At 38.9% G+C, this 19298-nt stretch overlaps 1 protein-coding gene across 3 annotated transcripts in view; it reads left to right on the top strand.

Moving 5' to 3' along the window:
- Positions 1 to 17879, top strand: part of LOC139761989 (uncharacterized) — a 209179-nt gene extending 191300 nt beyond the window's left edge. For all 3 annotated transcript variants that reach the window (XM_071686764.1, XM_071686765.1, XM_071686766.1), the window contains 3 exons: positions 5414 to 5584; positions 6745 to 6945; positions 9131 to 17879. In XM_071686764.1, the coding sequence (XP_071542865.1) occupies positions 5414 to 5584; positions 6745 to 6945; positions 9131 to 9610 (852 nt within the window). In that variant the 3' untranslated portion in view covers positions 9611 to 17879. The remainder of the gene's footprint in view (positions 1 to 5413; positions 5585 to 6744; positions 6946 to 9130) is intronic.
- The last annotated feature ends 1419 nt before the right edge of the window (positions 17880 to 19298 follow it).

Here is a 19298-nt window from a genome sequence, read left to right as displayed (position 1 = left end):
CATATTTTTTTCTGATTCATGAGAATTCTTTGGAAGATTATAAGTTATCAACTCCACTATGCAATTCTTTCTGTGGCTTCCTTTCCCATAATTTGTTGTTTAATTTGGCTAGCCTTCAATTTACCTGAAATTTAAGACCGTCTCTTATTGAAAGAGCAAGTTATTCTCCTCCTATGATTTCCTTTTCTCATACTGTCATGAGTTCCACAAGGCAGTTTATGTCAGAGCTTTTCACTTTATTAAGTTTTGTTCCAGTACTCTGTCAGGCTTGTTTACCCTAATTCGGTCATTGAACTCCAGCTCTTTTCTGTGCGCTAATAATTCATCTGCATTTCATGTATTATTTTCAGGCTGTTTTTCCTGTCACTTAACATTCCAGGCCTCTAAGATATTGGCAGGACTGTTATGCCTTCTAGCTTCTTTGAAAATTTCCCATGTATATTGTGTATTTATATGTAGCTTACTACCTCTAATCACCATTTTACAAACATATCCTTGGTTAATAGCTAATCATATTTAGCATCAGCATATGTATCAAGAAGTCTTGATTGACTCTTTAAACATATCTTTTTATCTATATTTTCTCTACAGGATATTTGTAGGACTGATATATTCATAAATCTTTAAGATTTTTTCCTCATATGGAAAATGTTTCATTATTTTACAAAACTTAGCATAGTTTATTTTGCTACTAACAGTTTATTGTCTTTATTTCTAGTTTAGAAGTGATTAAGCTAAGAACATGTAGAGTATTAACCCTCAAACTGCTATAATCATGCAATGCATGCTTCACTATTATAATCATCAGTTGCCAGTGTAATGGTATTTGATTCCCCAACTTAAGTTTGTTCCAACAACTTATCCATAGATGTCACTAACATTCTCCCACTTTGCTGAAAAAATATCATATGCCTCAGTCTCCTATATATATCATCATGAAAGGTTTGTAAAATGGAGGCTCCCATTGCCTCTCCTGAAATAAAAGGCTAACTCCGGTATGGAAAGCTTACTTTAAAAAAAATGTACCATAGTATTATTGCTTATATTTCATTCATTCCTCACGTGTCGTAGAAGGCGACTAAAGGGGACAGGAGCGGGGGGCCAAAAACCCTCCCCTCCTTGTATTTAACTTTCTAAAAGGGGAAACAGAAGAAGGAGTCACGCGGGGAGTGCTCATCCTCCTCGAAGGCTCAGATTGGGGTGTCTAAATGTGTGTGGATGTAACCAAGATGAGAAAAAAGGAGAGATAGGTAGTATGTTTGAGGAAAGGAACCTGGATGTTTTAAAGGCTCTGAGTGAAATGAAGCTCAAGGGTAAAGGGGAAGAGTGGTTTGGGAATGTTTTGGGAGTAAAGTCAGGGGTTAGTGAGAGGACAAGAGCAAGGGAAGGAGTAGCACTACTCCTGAAACAGGAGTTGTGGGAGTATGTGATAGAGTGTAGGAAAGTAAATTCTAGATTGATATGGGTAAAACTGAAAGTTGATGGAGAGAGATGGGTGATTATTGGTGCATATGCACCTGGGCATGAGAAGAAAGATCATGAGAGGCAAGTGTCTTGGGAGCAGCTGAATGAGTGTGTTAGTGGTTTTGATGCACAAGACCGGGTTATAGTGATGGGTGATTTGAATGCAAAGGTGAGTAATGTGGAAGTTGAGGGAATAATAGGTATACATGGGGTGTTCAGTGTTGTAAATGGAAATGGTGAAGAGCTTGTAGATTTATGTGCTGAAAAAGGACTGGTGATTGGGAATACCTGGTCTAAAAAGCGAGATATACATAAGTATATGTATGTAAGTAGGAGAGATGGCCAGAGAGCGTTATTGGATTACGTGTTAATTGATAGGCGTGCGAAAGAGAGACTTTTGGATGTTAATGTGCTGAGAGGTGCAACTGGAGGGAAGTCTGATCATTATCTTGTGGAGGCGAAGGTGAAGATTTGTAGGGGTTTTCAGAAAAGAAGAGAGAATGTTGGGGTGAAGAGAGTGGTGAGAGTAAGTGAGCTTGGGAAGGAGACTCGTGTGAGGAAGTACCAGGAGGGACTGAGTACAGAATGGAAAAAGGTGAGAACAAAGGAGGTAAGGGGAGTAGGGGAGGAATGGGTTGTATTTAGGGAAGCAGTGATGGCTTGCGCAAAAGATGCATGTGGCATGAGAAGCGTGGGAGGTGGGTTGATTAGAAAGGGTAGTGAGTGGTGGGATGAAGAAGTAATATTATTAGTGAAAGAGAAGAGAGAGGCATTTCGACGATTTTTGCAGGGAAAAAATGCAAATGAGTGGGAGATGTATAAAAGAAAGAGGCAGGAGGTCAAGAGAAAGGTGCAAGAGGTGAAAAAGAGGGCAAATGAGAGTTGGGGTGAGAGAGTATCATTGAATTTTAGGGAGAATTAAAAGATGTTTTGGAAAGAGGTAAATAAAGTGCGTAAGACAAGGGAGCAAATGGGAACTTCAGTGAAGGGGCCTAATGGGGAGGTGATAACAAGTAGTGGTGATGTGAGAAGGAGATGGAGTGAGTATTTTGAAGGCTTGTTGAATGTGTTTGATGATAGAGTGGCAGATATAGGGTGTTTTGGTCGAGGTGGTGTGCAAAGTGAGAGGGTTAGGGAAAATGATTTGGTAAACAGGGAAGAGGTAGTAAAAGCTTTGCGGATGATGAAAGCCGGCAAGGCAGCAGGTTTGGATGGTATTGCAGTGGAATTTATTAAAAAAGGGGGTGACTGTATTGTTGACTGGTTGGTAAGGTTATTTAATGTATGTATGATTCATGGTGATGTGCCTGAGGATTGGCAGAATGCTTGCATAGTGCCATTGTACAAAGGCAAAAGGGATAAGAGTGAGTGCTCAAATTACAGAGGTATAAGTTTGTTGAGTATTCCTGGTAAATTATATGGGAGGGTATTGATTGAGAGGGTGAAGGCATGTACAGAGCATCAGATTGGGGAAGAGCAGTGTGGTTTCAGAAGTGGTAGAGGATGTGTGGATCAGGTGTTTGCTTTGAAGAATGTATGTGAGAAATACTTAGAAAAGCAAATGGATTTGTATGTAGCATTTATGGAACTGGAGAAGGCATATGATAGAGATGCTCTGTGGAAGGTATTAAGGATATATGGTGTGGAAGGCAAGTTGTTAGAAGCAGTGAAAAGTTTTTATCGAGGATGTAAGGCATGTGTACGTGTAGGAAGAGAGGAAAGTGATTGGTTCTCAGTGAATGTAGGTTTGCAGTAGGGTGTGTGATGTCTCCATGGTTGTTTAATTTGTTTATGGATGGGGTTGTTAGGGAGGTGAATGTGAGAGTTTTGGAAAGAGGGGCAAGTATGCAGTTTGTTGTGGATGAGAGAGCTTGGGAAGTGAGTCAGTTGCTGTTCGCTGATGATACAGCGCTGGTGGCTGATTCATGTGAGAAACTGCAGAAGCTGGTGACTGAGTTTGGTAAAGTGTGTGAAAGAAGAAAGTTAAGAGTAAATGTGAATAAGAGCAAGGTTATTAGGTATAGTAGGGTTGAGGGTCAAGTCAATTTGTAGGTAAGTTTGAATGGAGAAAAACTGGAGGAAGTAAAGTGTTTTAGATATCTGGGAGTGGATTTGGCAGCGGATGGAACCATGGAAGCGGAAGTGAATCATAGGGTGGGGGAGGGGGCAAAAGTTCTGGGAGCCTTAAAGAATGTTTGGAAGTCGAGAACATTATCTCGGAAAGCAAAAATGAGTATGTTTGAAGGAATAGTGGTCCCCACAATGTTGTATGGCTGCAAGGCCTGGGCTATGGATAGAGTTGTGCGCAGGAGGGTGGATGTGCTGGAAATGAGATGTTTGAGGACAATATGTGGTGTGAGGTGGTTTGATCGAGTAAGTAATGTCAGGGTAGGAGGGATGTATGGAAATAAAAAGTGTGGTTGAGAGAGCAGAAGAGGGTGTTTTGAAATGGTTTGGTCACATGGAGAGAATGAGTGAGGAAAGATTGACCAAGAGGATATATGTGTCAGAGGTGGAGGGAACAAGGAGAAGTGGGAGACCAAATTGGAGGTGGAAAGATGGTGTGAAAAAGATTTTGAGTGATCGGGGCCTGAACATGCAGGAGGGTGAAAGGCGTGCAAGGAATAGATTGAATTGGAACGATGTGGTATACCGGGATCAACGTGCTGTCAGTGGATTGAACCAGGGCATGTGAAGCGTCTGGGGTAAACCATGGAAAGTTGTGTGGGGCCTGGATGTGGAAAGGGAGCTGTGGTTTTGGTGCATTATTACATGACAGCTAGAGACTGAGTGTGAACGAATGGGGCCTTTGTTGTCTTTCCTAGCGCTACCTCGCACACATGAGGAGGGAGGAGGTTGTTATTCCAAGTGTGGCGAGGTGGTGATGAGAATGAATAAAGGCAGACAGTATGAATTATGTACATGTGTATATATGTATATGTCTGTGTTTGTATATATATATGTGTACATTGAGATGTATAGGTATGTGTATTTGCGTGTGTGGACGTGTATGTATATACATGTGTATGTGGGTGGGTTGGGCCATTCTTTCGTCTGTTTTCCTGTGCTACCTCGCTAACGCAGGAGACAGCGACAAAGCAAAATAGAAAAAAAAAATTCATTCATAAGAAAATTTTTAGTTGCTCATGTGATGAGACAATTATTTTTCATTTATTCTTGTTAATTAAAATTGTGTTTAACCCTGAAACAGCAGCTGACAAAAACTGAAGGGCTTTCAGAGCACAGCGGCCAATGACAATTAGTGTTCTAAATTTTCCTACCTCTGTTTGAATATCTAGCTGATTTATTACATCATTAACAGTATACAGAAATTTCCATTTCTTGGATGATGCACAAAATAATTGTGCTCTCTTCACTACCCCTAAAACAACCATTATAATTGCAAGCCTGTCCATCTGAGTCATGTGTGCTTGATGACTTCGCAGTAATTATGTAGATTGTTGGATAAAGTGAGTTAATGGGAGGAATACTTATGATGTGTATCAATTCCTCTAGAAAATGGAAACAAATGAAGAATGGCCCATGCACTCATATACACTTATATGTACATGAACGCTCATATACATATACATATCAACATATACAGACACATACATCACATAGCATCAGGTAGAAATGAGTGAGTCTGAGAAGAAAACATACTAGTTTAGCTCCCTCCTCTGTCCCTTTTTTGGAAAGTACTATGGAAAGTACTATATTTTGTAAGAAAAAGAAAGTGATTTTTCTTTCTTTTCACTAGGATAGTCACTTAAGATTGATTGATCAGTTTAAGGGTTACGCTACATGTCATTCAATCTTTATTTACATATATATTTTTGTTATTCGTGGAGATGTTTGTGATAGATTATATTTATTCCATTACTTCTTTAGTCAGTAAGGATGGTAGGATTGAAGTATTCGTTTCACCAAGTAAAATGTACAATTTCAGCGTGTAAAACAAGACTTGGGTGGAAACAGCTGGGAAAGCCAAGTGGATGTTAGTGGAGTAACTTCACTGCCGCTGAGTGATCATCCTCGCCATCCTTACCTTCCTCCGGCCATCTTTAGTACTTTCCTGCAACATGAGCAACACACATCGTCTACCACTCAACCATATGGGGTATGTATATGACTCTAACCTAGTTCAATCAGTTTATTTATATACATGGCACCTCGTTCCTCATGGAAATTATCCCTTTGAGGGTGTCCATGGCAAAAATGTATCCAGAATGCCATGTCCAGCCACACCTTCCTAACGTGTTCCATTCCCTCACTCCATTTCCTTTCACCTTACTCTTATACATTATATTTTCTTTGCCAGCCTTTCATATATTCTTTCCACACAACATAATCACTTCAAGTATTTCTCTTAACCCAGTCTCTAACACCACATCCTACGTTTTTCCCATTCTCTGATGTCCCACATTTTTTGATCACTGAGGCATAGATTACTCCATCATAGCTATCTGCTAACACTGCAAACTTCCCTGAAATAACTCATATCAGCACCCCAACTCCTAAAAATGTCTGTTCTTTTAAACATTCATGGTGCACACTCTTATGTTCACTTGCAGGAGTGTGCTGTCCCTCATTCCTTTTTTTTCTCACGGATTAGTTGACTTCCTTTGGCAGCCCTATCCTCATTTCTCCTCCATTATCCATAGAAAGAAGTTTTGTGACAAGACTATACTTTGTTTTGTCAGCTGATGATGATACAGGTTTGCAAAAGGTGTCTTTTCACTTCCATTGTAACCTTAAGCAAGTGGAGAGTGGTTAATTAGTATATAAAAATTTTTGGCTCATTGGTAAAGTATAAGTATATAGCTTTTATGTAAAACTTTGAAAGCATATGTGGTGTTCTTTATATAGATTGCATACCATTCTTGGATGAAATTCAAAATCATTGGGTTAAAATGTGTTGACTTTCTGTTGTGATCCTCTGTCTCATGTGGGAAATATTCTGCTTGCCCACTAGTGAAAGATGAGCATTTTAATTGACCAAGAGGCAAGGCCAGAAAAATTGGAATGTTTTTGGTGATCAATCATAGGAGTTAATGGTGAAAAAATATCAATCTTTTAAAACCAAATACTATTATACATTCTTGCATAATTTGTGAGACTAAAGGAAACATTGATTGTTAATGTTATCTCATACATTGCACATCTCAGTATCTAATCCATTAACCAACATGACATATTCATCATTACTGACTTAACAAGACTTTTGTGTTCTTAGTGACTAAAGAAGTTATCACAGACATTTTCCCATTGGCTCTGCAGAGAATGTTCCCTATAAGTGACCCTCTACGTCGGCTGGACCGGCTCAGTACTCCTGGTAGTGAGACACGCATCCACAAATGTCAGTATTGTTCTCGCAAATTTAAAAGGAAGGACCATCTGAAGACCCATATCAGGATCCACACTGGTGAAAGACCATACAAATGTAAGGTCTGTGGTCGGGGGTTTATCCAGAGCCAGCAGGTAAGCTTTTGTATTTCTTAATGGCATGCTTTTTATGAAATATAAATTTTTTTTTTTATGTTCTACATAATTTTGTACCTGATACAAGACAGCATAAAAAACATTTTTTCAACATTCATATCTTCTCATCTATCCAAGTTCCGTCTTAGATAGTCACAAATCTTAAAACACAGTGTTATTTGACTATACATCCATACTCTAGATTTCTTGTATCTTTCTTTCATTTTCTCATAAACATGGACTTTTTTTTATTTTGTCAGTATAATGAATTCATAGGCTTCCTTGATGTAGTGATTGTTGTCAGGCCCACCAGAATTCAGATCCTAAATTGGTCAGTCAGTTCACAGCCAACCCAGCTTTTCTTTTTCCTCTTAGGGATGGTTGATGAATGGGTTCCAGGTGTACCTTGAAGTATAGATGCATACATATAAGAACTGTACTCTCTTTTGGTAATTAACAATGATGCAGGCTCACCGAAGGTGAATCTTCACTTGCAGTGTACCCTCAAGTAGGCAGAGTATAACAGCTCCTACATATATGCTTACATACATACTTCCTGATCTTGGAAGCCCCTTTTATCCTTATGATGTTCCTACAACACTCAGGATGCTTGCTGTGTCCACCAGGTCATAAAGTTTTGTGTTGTGTGTGCATCTATGTGTCCAATGTTTTATGGCTGATGCATTTTGGTCATGAACGCTTTTGGGATATGTTAAAACAGTGATTGTATTGTTGTATTGATGGATGATGTCCGGAGCATAAGCAGTAGAGTGTGAATTGTGTTTGTCTGGGGAGTGTTGTTTTTGGTGAATGTATGCCTGTTGGGTTAGAGTGTAAGACAGAGTTGGAAGGTCATTTGTTTAGTGCTTGTTGGATTATTTCATTGTGTGTCTGTTTTGTCATTGGACTGTTTGCTGGGGATGGGGGATCTGTAAGTAGAAGTTATTGAAGTGAGAGGCTGGGGTAAGCTTTTTTTTTACATTTTCATGTAGTTTTACTGCCTTTCTCTATGCATTCATCTTTTTTCTGTCTATTATTTAGTCTATATTTATTCCCTGACTCAAAAGGATAAGAGGATGTTTTTATCATGATATCTGGCATATATCTAAATTTTTTTTTTTTTTTTTTTTTTTTGCATCTCCTCTGTAACTTTTAATCCCAAAGGTCTTGAGATATTGCACAGATAATCTTCTCAGTTGGCCCTCATGATTGTGTTCAGATAGATCAAAATTACACTTTTGTACTTCTGCCTGTGCTTATGTTCTATCCCAACTCATTCCGATTGTCTGGTTGTGCCAAATCATACCAATATTAGAGATGATGTTTTACTGTAATTAATCTTAAGTTCATCATTGAAGATAAACTCAAATTACAAGTATATGCTTTCATGCTCATACATCCCTGGTTTCCATCACTAGCCTTGTTAATTTGTGTTATATTCTCATGTATTGGAATACTTTCGATTCCGGTGACTGCAGAAATGCGAAGTGCTATTTTATGAGTAACTTACTTTTCCACACTTGATATGTGATTCTTCTTACCCTAATATCATATTCATACATTCATAAGAAAATTTAGATAATTTACCTAGTATTCCACAGTTTTTTGCTAAAGTTATAGATTTGGCAATTAATGAAACCACTGATATATTAAACACTGACCCATTTCTCGTAAACTTTCTTCATTTATTTTTGAAGATATTGAATGCATTTACTGTTCATGTTTTTATATCTATTTCACAAAAAACTAAATGTGTTCTCCTTTTATAAGTACAGGTGATATTTGTATTGTTCAAGTTATTACATTGAAATAGTCAGTAGGAACGATAGGCAGGAGCATTAGATAGAAGTAGTGGGTTGGAACATTAGGTAGACACATTAGGTAGGTGTGGTTGGTAGGAATATTAGGTATGAGCCCCTGGAAACACTGCACTAGAGATGCCCTCTGCCAGTGGCCTGTTAAGGGTGACTCTTTTGCCATAGCCACCCCCTTGAGGGAGTTCCCAGAGGGATGGAGCATGAAAAATATAGGTAGATAGAAGTTCAAGTCACAAAACTTAAGCAAATATGTTATCTTTATTTAGAATACAATAACAGAAATTAATAAAATTATTTCAGTATGAGAATTGTTTTTGAGATCATTTTCTGTTTCACAGATCTAATATAGTTTAATAATGATATTTCAGGTAAAAATCCACATGAAAGTCCATGTGAGGGAAGATGCCTCAAGTGTAGGTGCCCCATCTGCTTTGGGGCCTGGTGGAGGAGGTGGCAGTAGCCTTTCAACCCTCTATTCAGATCTTGGAGGGCACTATAGTGACCAACAAGGGCTTGGTGGTCCCCATAATGATCCTCACACAGACTTGGATCAGTCCACAGACAACAATCCACCTGATAATGACTCTGAAAATGAGTGCAGCTCAGAAATTGCTGACGTGGATTACGAGGCGCGGCTACAACAACAAGAGAGTGGTAGTGGGGGTCCAGGTCGCACACCTCCAACATCTAACCCCTCATCTGTGGGAGTACGTGAGCACAAGACCCCGTCCCCACAGTCACCTTCTGGGGCTGTATCAAGGAACCATCCCACCCCCCCAGATGACCAGAGCTGCAGTGCCATGTCTCTGAAGGAATCATATCATATAGGTAGCAATATAAAAAAATGATGGCTAATGTGCTGTGATGATAGAGGCTTTAATTAAGTAACTGTTGGTTATACTAATTGTTTTGTTGCCAATATGCATTTCCATACCATCAGAAAATTTCCGGCTTCAATGTTAATTCCTTCAAAAGCATATCGATGGCAGGAATGATACAATAGCAACGGCTCAACTGGACAGACAGCTTACCATTTCAATTCCCACATTCAATATGAATTCACTGCAATAATACAATAGATGGAGTGTTTGCCTAACAGACTTCATATATCCCCTAGCCATTGTTATGTCAATGATCAAGTGAAAAGTACCAGTGTGTGATAAAACACGCACGACGGTCTGTGATCTGTTTGTAGGAGGATTTTTTTTCTACTTAAACTAGGTACTCAACCTGGACTCGTGCGTGCAATATGTAATTACACTGGAACTCTGGGAAGTATGGAGACTTTAGAGGGTAAACTCAGCCCATCGGGTTGTTTTACACAATTTTGTTTAATTTCCTTGTCCCATATTTAGTCCTCAGTTTTTATTTTTTGGTCAATGAATTGCTCCCAATTTCTAATAAGCCAAACCTTATGTGTTGGACATGCTCATAGAGTCAGCAAGTGCTTCTCACAGATAGTTTTATAATGAGAAGACCAAACTCCCCTAGTTTAGATAACAAACTGCAAGATTACTTTATTAATCCAGATGTCTTCAAGCTAGAATTAAGTTTTAGTTTCTGTTAGTCTACATTAAAGATTTATGTTATGCTTTCTCATGGTGTGTTGTGGTGTTCACTGGCATTTATGGTTTATCATTTTTGACAAGATCATCTCTATTAAGCTTTGAATTATACTTCATAATGACTTTTATTGTTGTTAATTCAGATATTAAGTCTTATGATTGCATGAAGTCTTATAATAGATGATTTTGTCACATATCAAAGTTGACACAGCTCCAGGCCATGCTTCTTCTTCACAGCTTTGCAGTGGATAACCATCCAGTTAACTAGGTATTTCTTAGCATTTGTTATGTCATCGTCCTTCCACACACACAGTTTACTTGTTATCTTACAAAGGGAGTTTGGTTTATCAGTGAGATCTCATAGTAGGGAGTAGAAAAGACTTGAACCCAGTGCCACCTTTTGTTGGTTCTTAAAAGTGATGATATAGTAATAGTTAATTTTAATAATTATTTGCCAAGTTAGGAGGATAAAACTTCACCAAAGAAGGTGTATTTTAATGTTTGAACTTTCTTAAGGTAAGGTAGGTTCATCTGTTGTTCTTTCATTCCCTTCTCCGCTACAAAGCCAAGTGAGGGGTGAGGCTTAGATTTTTTTTCTTTTCTAAACCGAGTGATGCTTGATGGAGGGGGGCTTGTTGCTTGTCTTTTTGATATAAGGGACAGGGCGGGTATGACTTCTTATCCTACATATGTGGTTTGCCTTTTGTATATGGGATACAGTGTGTCACTACCACTGAGCAAAGTTGAATACTGTCTTTAAAAGTTTTAGACCAAATTACATATCATTGTGTATGAATACAAGTTACATATCATGTCTCATATCCAAATTGACACTTTAAACATATCATACAATCCTCTATCATTTTTTATGGTTATTAGTAGTTGCCATATACTTGTTGACAAATGATGCTTATGATATGTACAGATAAAACTCTAGGCTGGCCTTTGTCAATAGTGATCTATTAATTAGATTAAGAAATTTTTCTTTTATTATATTATAACAACATAGTTCAAATCTTTTGTCACAAACCAGTGTTCATATTTTTTGCAGTACATAGTAGGACTTTCACACCATACTGATTATTAACTACATACCAGCTTTAGTTGATTTAATGAACTTAGAAAGTCCCACAGGAGTACCTAAAATCTGTGCTGTGTTAACATATATCGCTTTTGTTTCTATATGCGATAATGACCACATAAGCAGCAGTGAACATTGGATCATGCATTAATGAGATATTTACTTTTTATAAAATAAGAGAAATTTCTTGGTAATGCAGCATCTTTTGTTCAGCATAGGTGTGCATGTGTCATGATACATTGGCATTATAGGAAGTGGTGCATGGATCCAGTGTGTAGAGCCTCACCCCTTGAGCTGTGCCTGTCAACCGTCCCAGGTTGCTGGATGCTTCTTCTTACATTATGTATGTACCTATTGGTCACATTCCTGCCCGAGGCTGTGGATCTTTAATATGGTGATTGTCACTGTCTTTGTTCAATCACACACATTCATTCACTCATTCACCCACTTTCACATACCCTTTTCATTGCTTTCACATTTCCTTGTAACTCCCTCTCCTGTAACTTTTTTGCAGTTTCTTTTACTTCCTTTCCATATCCTTTCTCTTACCCTCTCCATTTATCATGTTCTTTCTTCCATTTTTTCCCTTATTTGTTTTAATGATATCTTTCTCTTTCCTTCCTTTTCTGTGGCTGTGCCATTTTGATTTCTTTCTCATTTTTTCCAATACTTTTTCTTACATCCTTTTATTTTCCATTCTCTCTGTCCATTCTATCTCAGTCCTTTTTCCCCCTTTCTTCCATTCCCATCTCATCCTTTTATTTTCCATTCTCTCTGTCCATTCTATCTCAGTCCTTTTTCCCCCTTTCTTCCATTCCCATCTCACACTATAAATTGACTTGCTCCTTATCTTAGGTAATCCAATGATTACAATGGCACTGTTGGCAGGCAAACTCTTGTTAATGTTGATATTGGTCCGGGCTGTGATTTAGTGTATGCAAGCGCAGGAGATGGTTAGCTAGGTCAAATGATTCGACAAAGTTTGTCTGGTGGGCAGAATGCTCGGAGGAGACAGAACTGCTTCACTCACCATGTATACGATTGGAACCCCCTCGGCAGGGACCACAGGGCTTCCTCATAGGGCTTCAGTAAAAATGACTGCGTTGGATGAATGCATATTACACTTTATAGGCATGCTTCTCACAAGGACCTGTTGCATTTACATAATATTGCAGAGAAGCAAAATTTTAACTATATTCACTAGACAGTGCTTAGAATGCTAAATTATTGCAAGCCTGTTATGTGAAATTCAGATCTAACAGTCCTCAAGAATGTCATTATTATTTAAGTTACATGGAAGTCCTGTGCAAAAGCGAGGCTGACAGCACAAGCTGTGTAAAGTTTCACCTTTCTAACATTTGTGGTTTTACATAATGTTGATATTTGCATTGCTTCTAGTGTGAGCACATGTTTGTGTTGGGGTACTGCCCTGTGCAGGTGTGAGGGCCGCCTGTGTTGTGGGTGCAGCGGCCAGCCAGACTCTGCCCTGGGGGTCCCAATATTCGCCTTCTGGCTACAGGGTCAGGGGTAGTTTTACCTGTATAAATATCAAGACATTGTTAGCTTATATGCTGTTAATGTTGACCTTGATGTAAGACCTATGTTATTTGTACCATTATCTGTGTAAATTATTGTTATGACAAGTAGGTGGCTGTACTAAGATGTGATATGCCATTGGCATAAGGGCAAACTTTGCTCACAACTGTAGCTTCCAGCTGCACAATAAGTATGAATTAGATTGCAAGATTAGATAATGCACAAAGCAGTGTTAAGACTGAAGTTTGTTAGCCAAAGGTTAGGCATGCATGCCTATTTTTAGGGAGCTTTTAACTTTTGTTACAGGCTTATAATCACCAGAGTTAGTTAAAATGAGACTTGTTATCAAATGAATTGTTCTTTTGGGTATTGAACCCATTCATACTTATAGAACACAGACCAATGCTATGATGTATAGTTTGGCACTGCTTTGACAGTGTCTGATTTTATTGATCCAACTCTGCTCACAATTTTAGATTATTCATTATTGATGTCTCATGGTTCCTGACCTGAATGAGTTTTTGTATAGGAGACGAACAACGAAGGATGAGCTTATCGTGTAGCTGGCAGCTGTGCTCTTAGCTGTGGCGCTGAGACAGCTACAATGTGTTCAGTTCTGCTTTCAACGAGTTGGTATCCTAACCAGGCAGCACTGCCGGTTATTTCACGGCTGCCCACATAAGACTTCGCCCTGGCTGATGCAGTGCCCACACACTACATCCTCATGAGAAGTAGAGCAGTTTTTCCTGATAGGGTATTTTATAATGTATTTAGACTTTAATGCACCAGCACATTCTCTATACCACTGAGCTTCCTTTTAGGTTAAGGTAACTTTAGTCATGTTACTTTTCTAAAGGACTGTTGATTTTTTTTTCAAACCAGTTGTCATTTTGAAAGAATGTAATGGAAGAAACATTAAAAATACCAACTGATTCTCATAATTAGTTACCACAATGGGGAAAATATCATTTAAGCTACTTAAAAGGCAAATATACATCAGTGTAGTCCTCAGTAAAAAGAAATTGTCATTTTACAGCGCTTTATAGCCAAATGGGAAAAATTTTACCAGGGCAATCATGCGTGGGCAGCCAGGGCTCATTTTAATAGTGTTTCCACAACATATCAGATAAGATCCCTCCTTTTAAACTGCCATCATTTGTAGTTGTTACTCTATGATCCGTTTTCCTTGTAGATGATAGACAGGTAGGATGACACACGGGCGGGCCGCTTGTCACCACATTGCCAGGCAGAGCTGGTGGTTTGGGAGATCAGAAACTTATGATACTTCTCCTATCCTGTAATTGTGTGGGATGCCAATTAAAGTCAAAATGATGAAAGTGATGCAGATGCACTTACCAGTTGTGACAGACAGATTGTTAAATTAAAGAGTATTTCATTGGAATCAGAACAAAGTCAGAGGGCCTATTCATCATGACCAGCATCTAGAAATCCCAGGTTACTAGCGGTATTACCTTGCCGGGTAATGTGGCGGTGGTATACCGCGGCCCAGGCCAGAAGCAGCATTCTGCTGCTGTATCCGCTGGTAGCTACGCTTGTGGCAGTGAAACTAACTGGAGGTGATGGATTAGGCCTGTGATTATTGCTGAACAATTCACTTATTAGTATTTGTTCTAGTCATTGTCAAATTGGATTGCTATTTATATAATGGATTTCATTCCAAATTTGTAATTGGGGATATTTTGTACTGTATGTGGTATAACCATGTAAATTGACAAATCTTCCTCTTGAACATGTACTTGTGGCAAGGGGTCCCCTGTAAGCACTGGCTTAAGGACGAGTGGTTCTCACCTGGTACATGAAAACACTGCAACCCACACATAACCTTCTATGTAGTGGCTACATGAGGCCATCTACAGTTAATTACTGGCAGTGAAAGACATGTAATGACATGATACAGGTGTTTTGAGGGTTCATGGGCTATATTTTGTAATTACTGTGATTGAGTTAATATACTAACAGATACTGTGCCCATAGCTAATATGCTGGACAGAGGTTCATAATGGTAACTGATATGTTTATACTGTTTGGTGTTGTGTAGTAGAAAATATGTACATAATTTTTAATAGAAGTGTTAATGTAATATTGTTTCTAATTTGGTATTTTTGTTTTTATTTTGTTAATGTTGACATCAGCAATTGAAGACAATATATATTTGTACTAAGAGTTTAATGCTTTTAAAATTTGCCTGTTATGTTTATGCTAATAAATTTCAAGCTCAAGCTTAATTTAACTCTCTAAGAATTTTGCCTTGTAAAGGTATTTTTGTTGTAAAAAATTACTAGTCTTATACTACTAAGCAGGTGAAAGTGGTCTGACTATAAACCAATGCTTCAGCTAAAGAGGAAATCATTAGGCTATATAGAATCTTGATTATCCAGAACATTGAATCTTTATATTTATATATGGATAGATGTATTTCATGTTTTATATTTGTAAATAATTGAAAAAGAGTGAGTGAAATCAAGGGATAGGAATGTAATGTTTGTGGAAAAAAGTTTTGATTTTCAGGTCTTAACTACTAAGATGAAGACTCAAGGTCTGACTTGGTACAGATTAAGTGCAAGAAATTTAACTGCTTTATACTGTGATGTTGCCTTTTTTATTGTGATTTGATATGAGCATATCAACTGATTGGTTGGATGCCTTGTTGAAACACTAGTTGTTGGTAAACTTTTTTAAGGAATAATGTTTGAGGCAATATTGTACAGGGTAGAATGCAGGGGACCCCAGTGTGCTTGATTTGCCTGTGATAAGATGTGAAAAGTGAAGGGCATCCCCTCTGTAGTAGTGAGAGCCAGTAGTGGGTATTAAGACGACGGTCTCTAAACGTACACCCCACTGCTGACACCACCTGCAGACGAAATCAAAACTTACAAGTTTACAGGGATGCTCTTGGACAGTGTTTGTGGCCCTGCTGGTAGTCTTATAGCCAGTGGCAAATGGAGAATTAATTTTATTCACTTGTGATGTGTTTTTATGAAGATCTAGTTTTTAGTCAGTTGAGTGATTAAAAGTATGGACCTTTTGAATGTCCCTTTTTCACCAAAGGCCCTTCATTATTCCTGCAGTGTTTGTACCTGGAAAGTATCAAGTATTGTGCATGTGTGTTCCTTTTGTTACCTGTTTGGAGGCCAGTGAGACTGGCTTTGGTACCTGCATGATATAAAGAGTGTTGGGGGGGGGCGTGCCCTTCACAAGTATACAGATCGTAAGACATATGCTGTTGATACTGCATTGCAACAGGCGATGATGGTGACCGCGATACAGAAATGATAGGCACATATCATACTGTGTACAGTAGATCTTTTCAAATTGTTATTCATAACCTTTCATTACCAGGGTTTCAAACAAATACAGAGACTCTGGTCTATATTCTGTGGTAATTTGACCCCAGCCAACTAATCTGTCCGTACGAGGTTGTCTTGGCAGCATTTGTGGACATTGCGTCCCTCAACTGATTGGTGCCTTTTTTCCAGATATGTATATTATTATCAACTAGAATATTGTACTATATATTAGAGCACAGGTGATTCCATATGATTAAGGTTTAATTTGCTTTAAAAGCATTGTGATAAGTGTGTTATAATGGAACTCATGTGATATAACCAAATTATAAAATTAGATGTGGTATAAGTCTTGTAATAGATAAAAATTAAGTCACACCATCAGAACTGAGGGTCATGTCCACAGAAACAGTTCTGATTTTATGGTCCTGCTGAATGAAAACCTCGTGCGTCCTGACAAGGTCTCGCTCGTGCCCTAACTGTATCTTGTGCCAAAGAGACCCGGGGCCCATGGCTCAACAGCTGATAGCTGTCAGTGATGCACTCGGCCGGAGGGCACCTCGTTACCCTCACTCCCAAAGTATACTTAACTATGGAGAAATAGAACCGTCCTTTTGGCAATAACTACCCCACTGAAGGATGTGCTCCCAAGGTGGCTGGCCCGGGCAGGGGAGGAGGGAGGGGTGTGGCGATGCCCTCAGCCAGAGTGAGGGGCCCGGCTTCTACCTAACTGGTGGCAGTGGCGCATGGGATGATGGATCCTTGTACAGATGCTAGTCACAAAATGGTCTTTCTTAAGTTTTATATAGAAAATTATTAATTTATTCAAATTCAACATTGTGAGAAGCATTTCTGTAGTGGTTCAATTCCCCTTATGCCACTGTGTCCCTCACCTGGCCACTAGAGGAGGTGAAGCACCAGGCCCAGGCGAGACCACTGTCACTCAACATTTCCTCTCTCGTAAGTCTCTCATTTTTAGTACGAGATCAGTGCAATAATTACGACTAGACTACAATACTTTTGATTTACCATAATCATGAATTATTGGGCCTGGGGGTGGATGCCACCAGTTACATGTTATAGGCCTCTGCTTGCAACAGTTTACCCATAGTTGTTTTATTTCACTTTTATATTTGTAGTGTACCTGCTAGACAGCACATTTCTTGTACAGAGTTCCATGCATCCCCCATCCAGGCCCTTTGGCCATACAGTTCAATACCGCTTCCGTTGACTTCCACAGTAAAGTAGCTCAGTGGCCCGACTAATCCCCTGCCACCCCCTGCCCCACCCACTGCTGCCTTTGGCAGTGAGCAATCCTCACCTGACCCCTGCTGCTAGGTGGAGGACAGATGAAGTAGTCCATTGCATCTACACCAACATCTTCCACTATGCAGCAGGAAACCTTTGAAGTACCAGTCCCATTTGCAGGTGTGGTGCAGCAGGTGGGGGCAGGTGGCTGCTGGCTCCATGCTGGGGTCGGGCTGCTACCAATCCACATGCCCATACACACCTGCAGTTGCTGTTATTGTTCTGGTTCCCAAGGCTTGGTTCACATCCTTACTCTGTTGGTTAGGTTCAGCCTATCATATCACGTTTGTAGTCCATTTATCTCAATAAACAACGAAAATGAGCTATTATTTCTTTTTGTCCTCTATTGTATGAATAATGCACAAGTGAATAAGATAATAATAAGTATAATGTATTTTTAAAGTAACAGATACAAGGGTGCCTTTATAGTTTTCATAACAGATTAGATAAATCAGTAAATTAGGCATGGTATATTATTGGATTACTGAATGAGATGAATGTAATAGAAAATATTACTAAAAAGAGTAATGTTGTATGTTGTCCAGTTAGGGATGAGAACAAAAATACTGAGAGGATTACTTAACAGATGCTAAACATACTGTGTATATCAATACTTTTTTCAGGCACAAACTCTAAATAAATGCTTGTATAGTCATGTTGGCAGTAAGTTTTAGTCACTTTTAGTCTACAGGACTGATGTGTGGAAGGCAAATAAAAAAGATGTGATAGGGTTGGGTTAAAAGTAGTTTTATATCATTGTAAGCCCACATTGTCATGCATAGTATACTAACTGAAAACCACATTGTCATACATAGTATATGAAGAGGGTAGTAAGAATGCTATATAAATGATAATGAGAGTATTGTGTATGCAATCATAACTTTAAGGTTAAGACCTGAGACAAGTAAGCCATATCATATGGCATTGTCAATAAGGGTAACTTTGTTGAATACTGATTGAATGACTATGGAAAATGTAAGGAAAATATTGAGAATATTGCAAAAGAGATTCATTGGTAGAAAAGCACGAACAACTTAACACAGAAATTCATAAAGCAGTTACCTTTTGATAGTAAAATTAATTGGTATTAGTAATGCACTTGAATGGATGGTTTTAAAGCTTCAGAAAACAAATTAAAGGGATTATGTACAACAGAATAGCCAAAGTCAAATTTGTTGGTGACGTCATTTAGTATATCTACTTTTACTTATAGAGAATCGTAAGCTATTGACATTGCGAAGCCCATCAATGCTTATACAACTTTAAAAAAATTTAACTTTAAACGACTCAGGCCTCTCCTCCATCCTGACAGGTCCATATAATCCCTGGAGAGTTGAATCCACAAATACCAATCCTCAGCCACACTAGACGATCGTAAAACTAAGGTTGCAAGTGGAGAAATATCAACTCTAAGTATAATTACTGTGCTAACACGCTGTGCTGCCGTGGAGTACACACGACCACCACATGGTCCTGGTGCACTGCCACTGCTCAAGACGCCCCCAGGCACTTCCTCTTCCTCATAAACACTGTCCACCACACACCATGATGCCACAGTACCAGCAGGCCAGCGGGTGGTTGACAATCATGCCGTGCCTGGCCCCGCCACCACTCTCCACCCAGGTGGGAGTCCTTCAGTCTCCATGTATCGCTGTAATTGTTGGGTATTACGACCATCGACCTATGACGGTCATTAGGCCTGCAACCCTATTTAATGTATATGTATCGCTGTAATTGTTGG

Source organism: Panulirus ornatus, chromosome 42, assembly GCF_036320965.1.
Source record: "Panulirus ornatus isolate Po-2019 chromosome 42, ASM3632096v1, whole genome shotgun sequence".
Taxonomy (NCBI): domain Eukaryota; kingdom Metazoa; phylum Arthropoda; class Malacostraca; order Decapoda; family Palinuridae; genus Panulirus; species Panulirus ornatus.
This window is presented reverse-complemented; position numbering and strand designations above follow the sequence as displayed.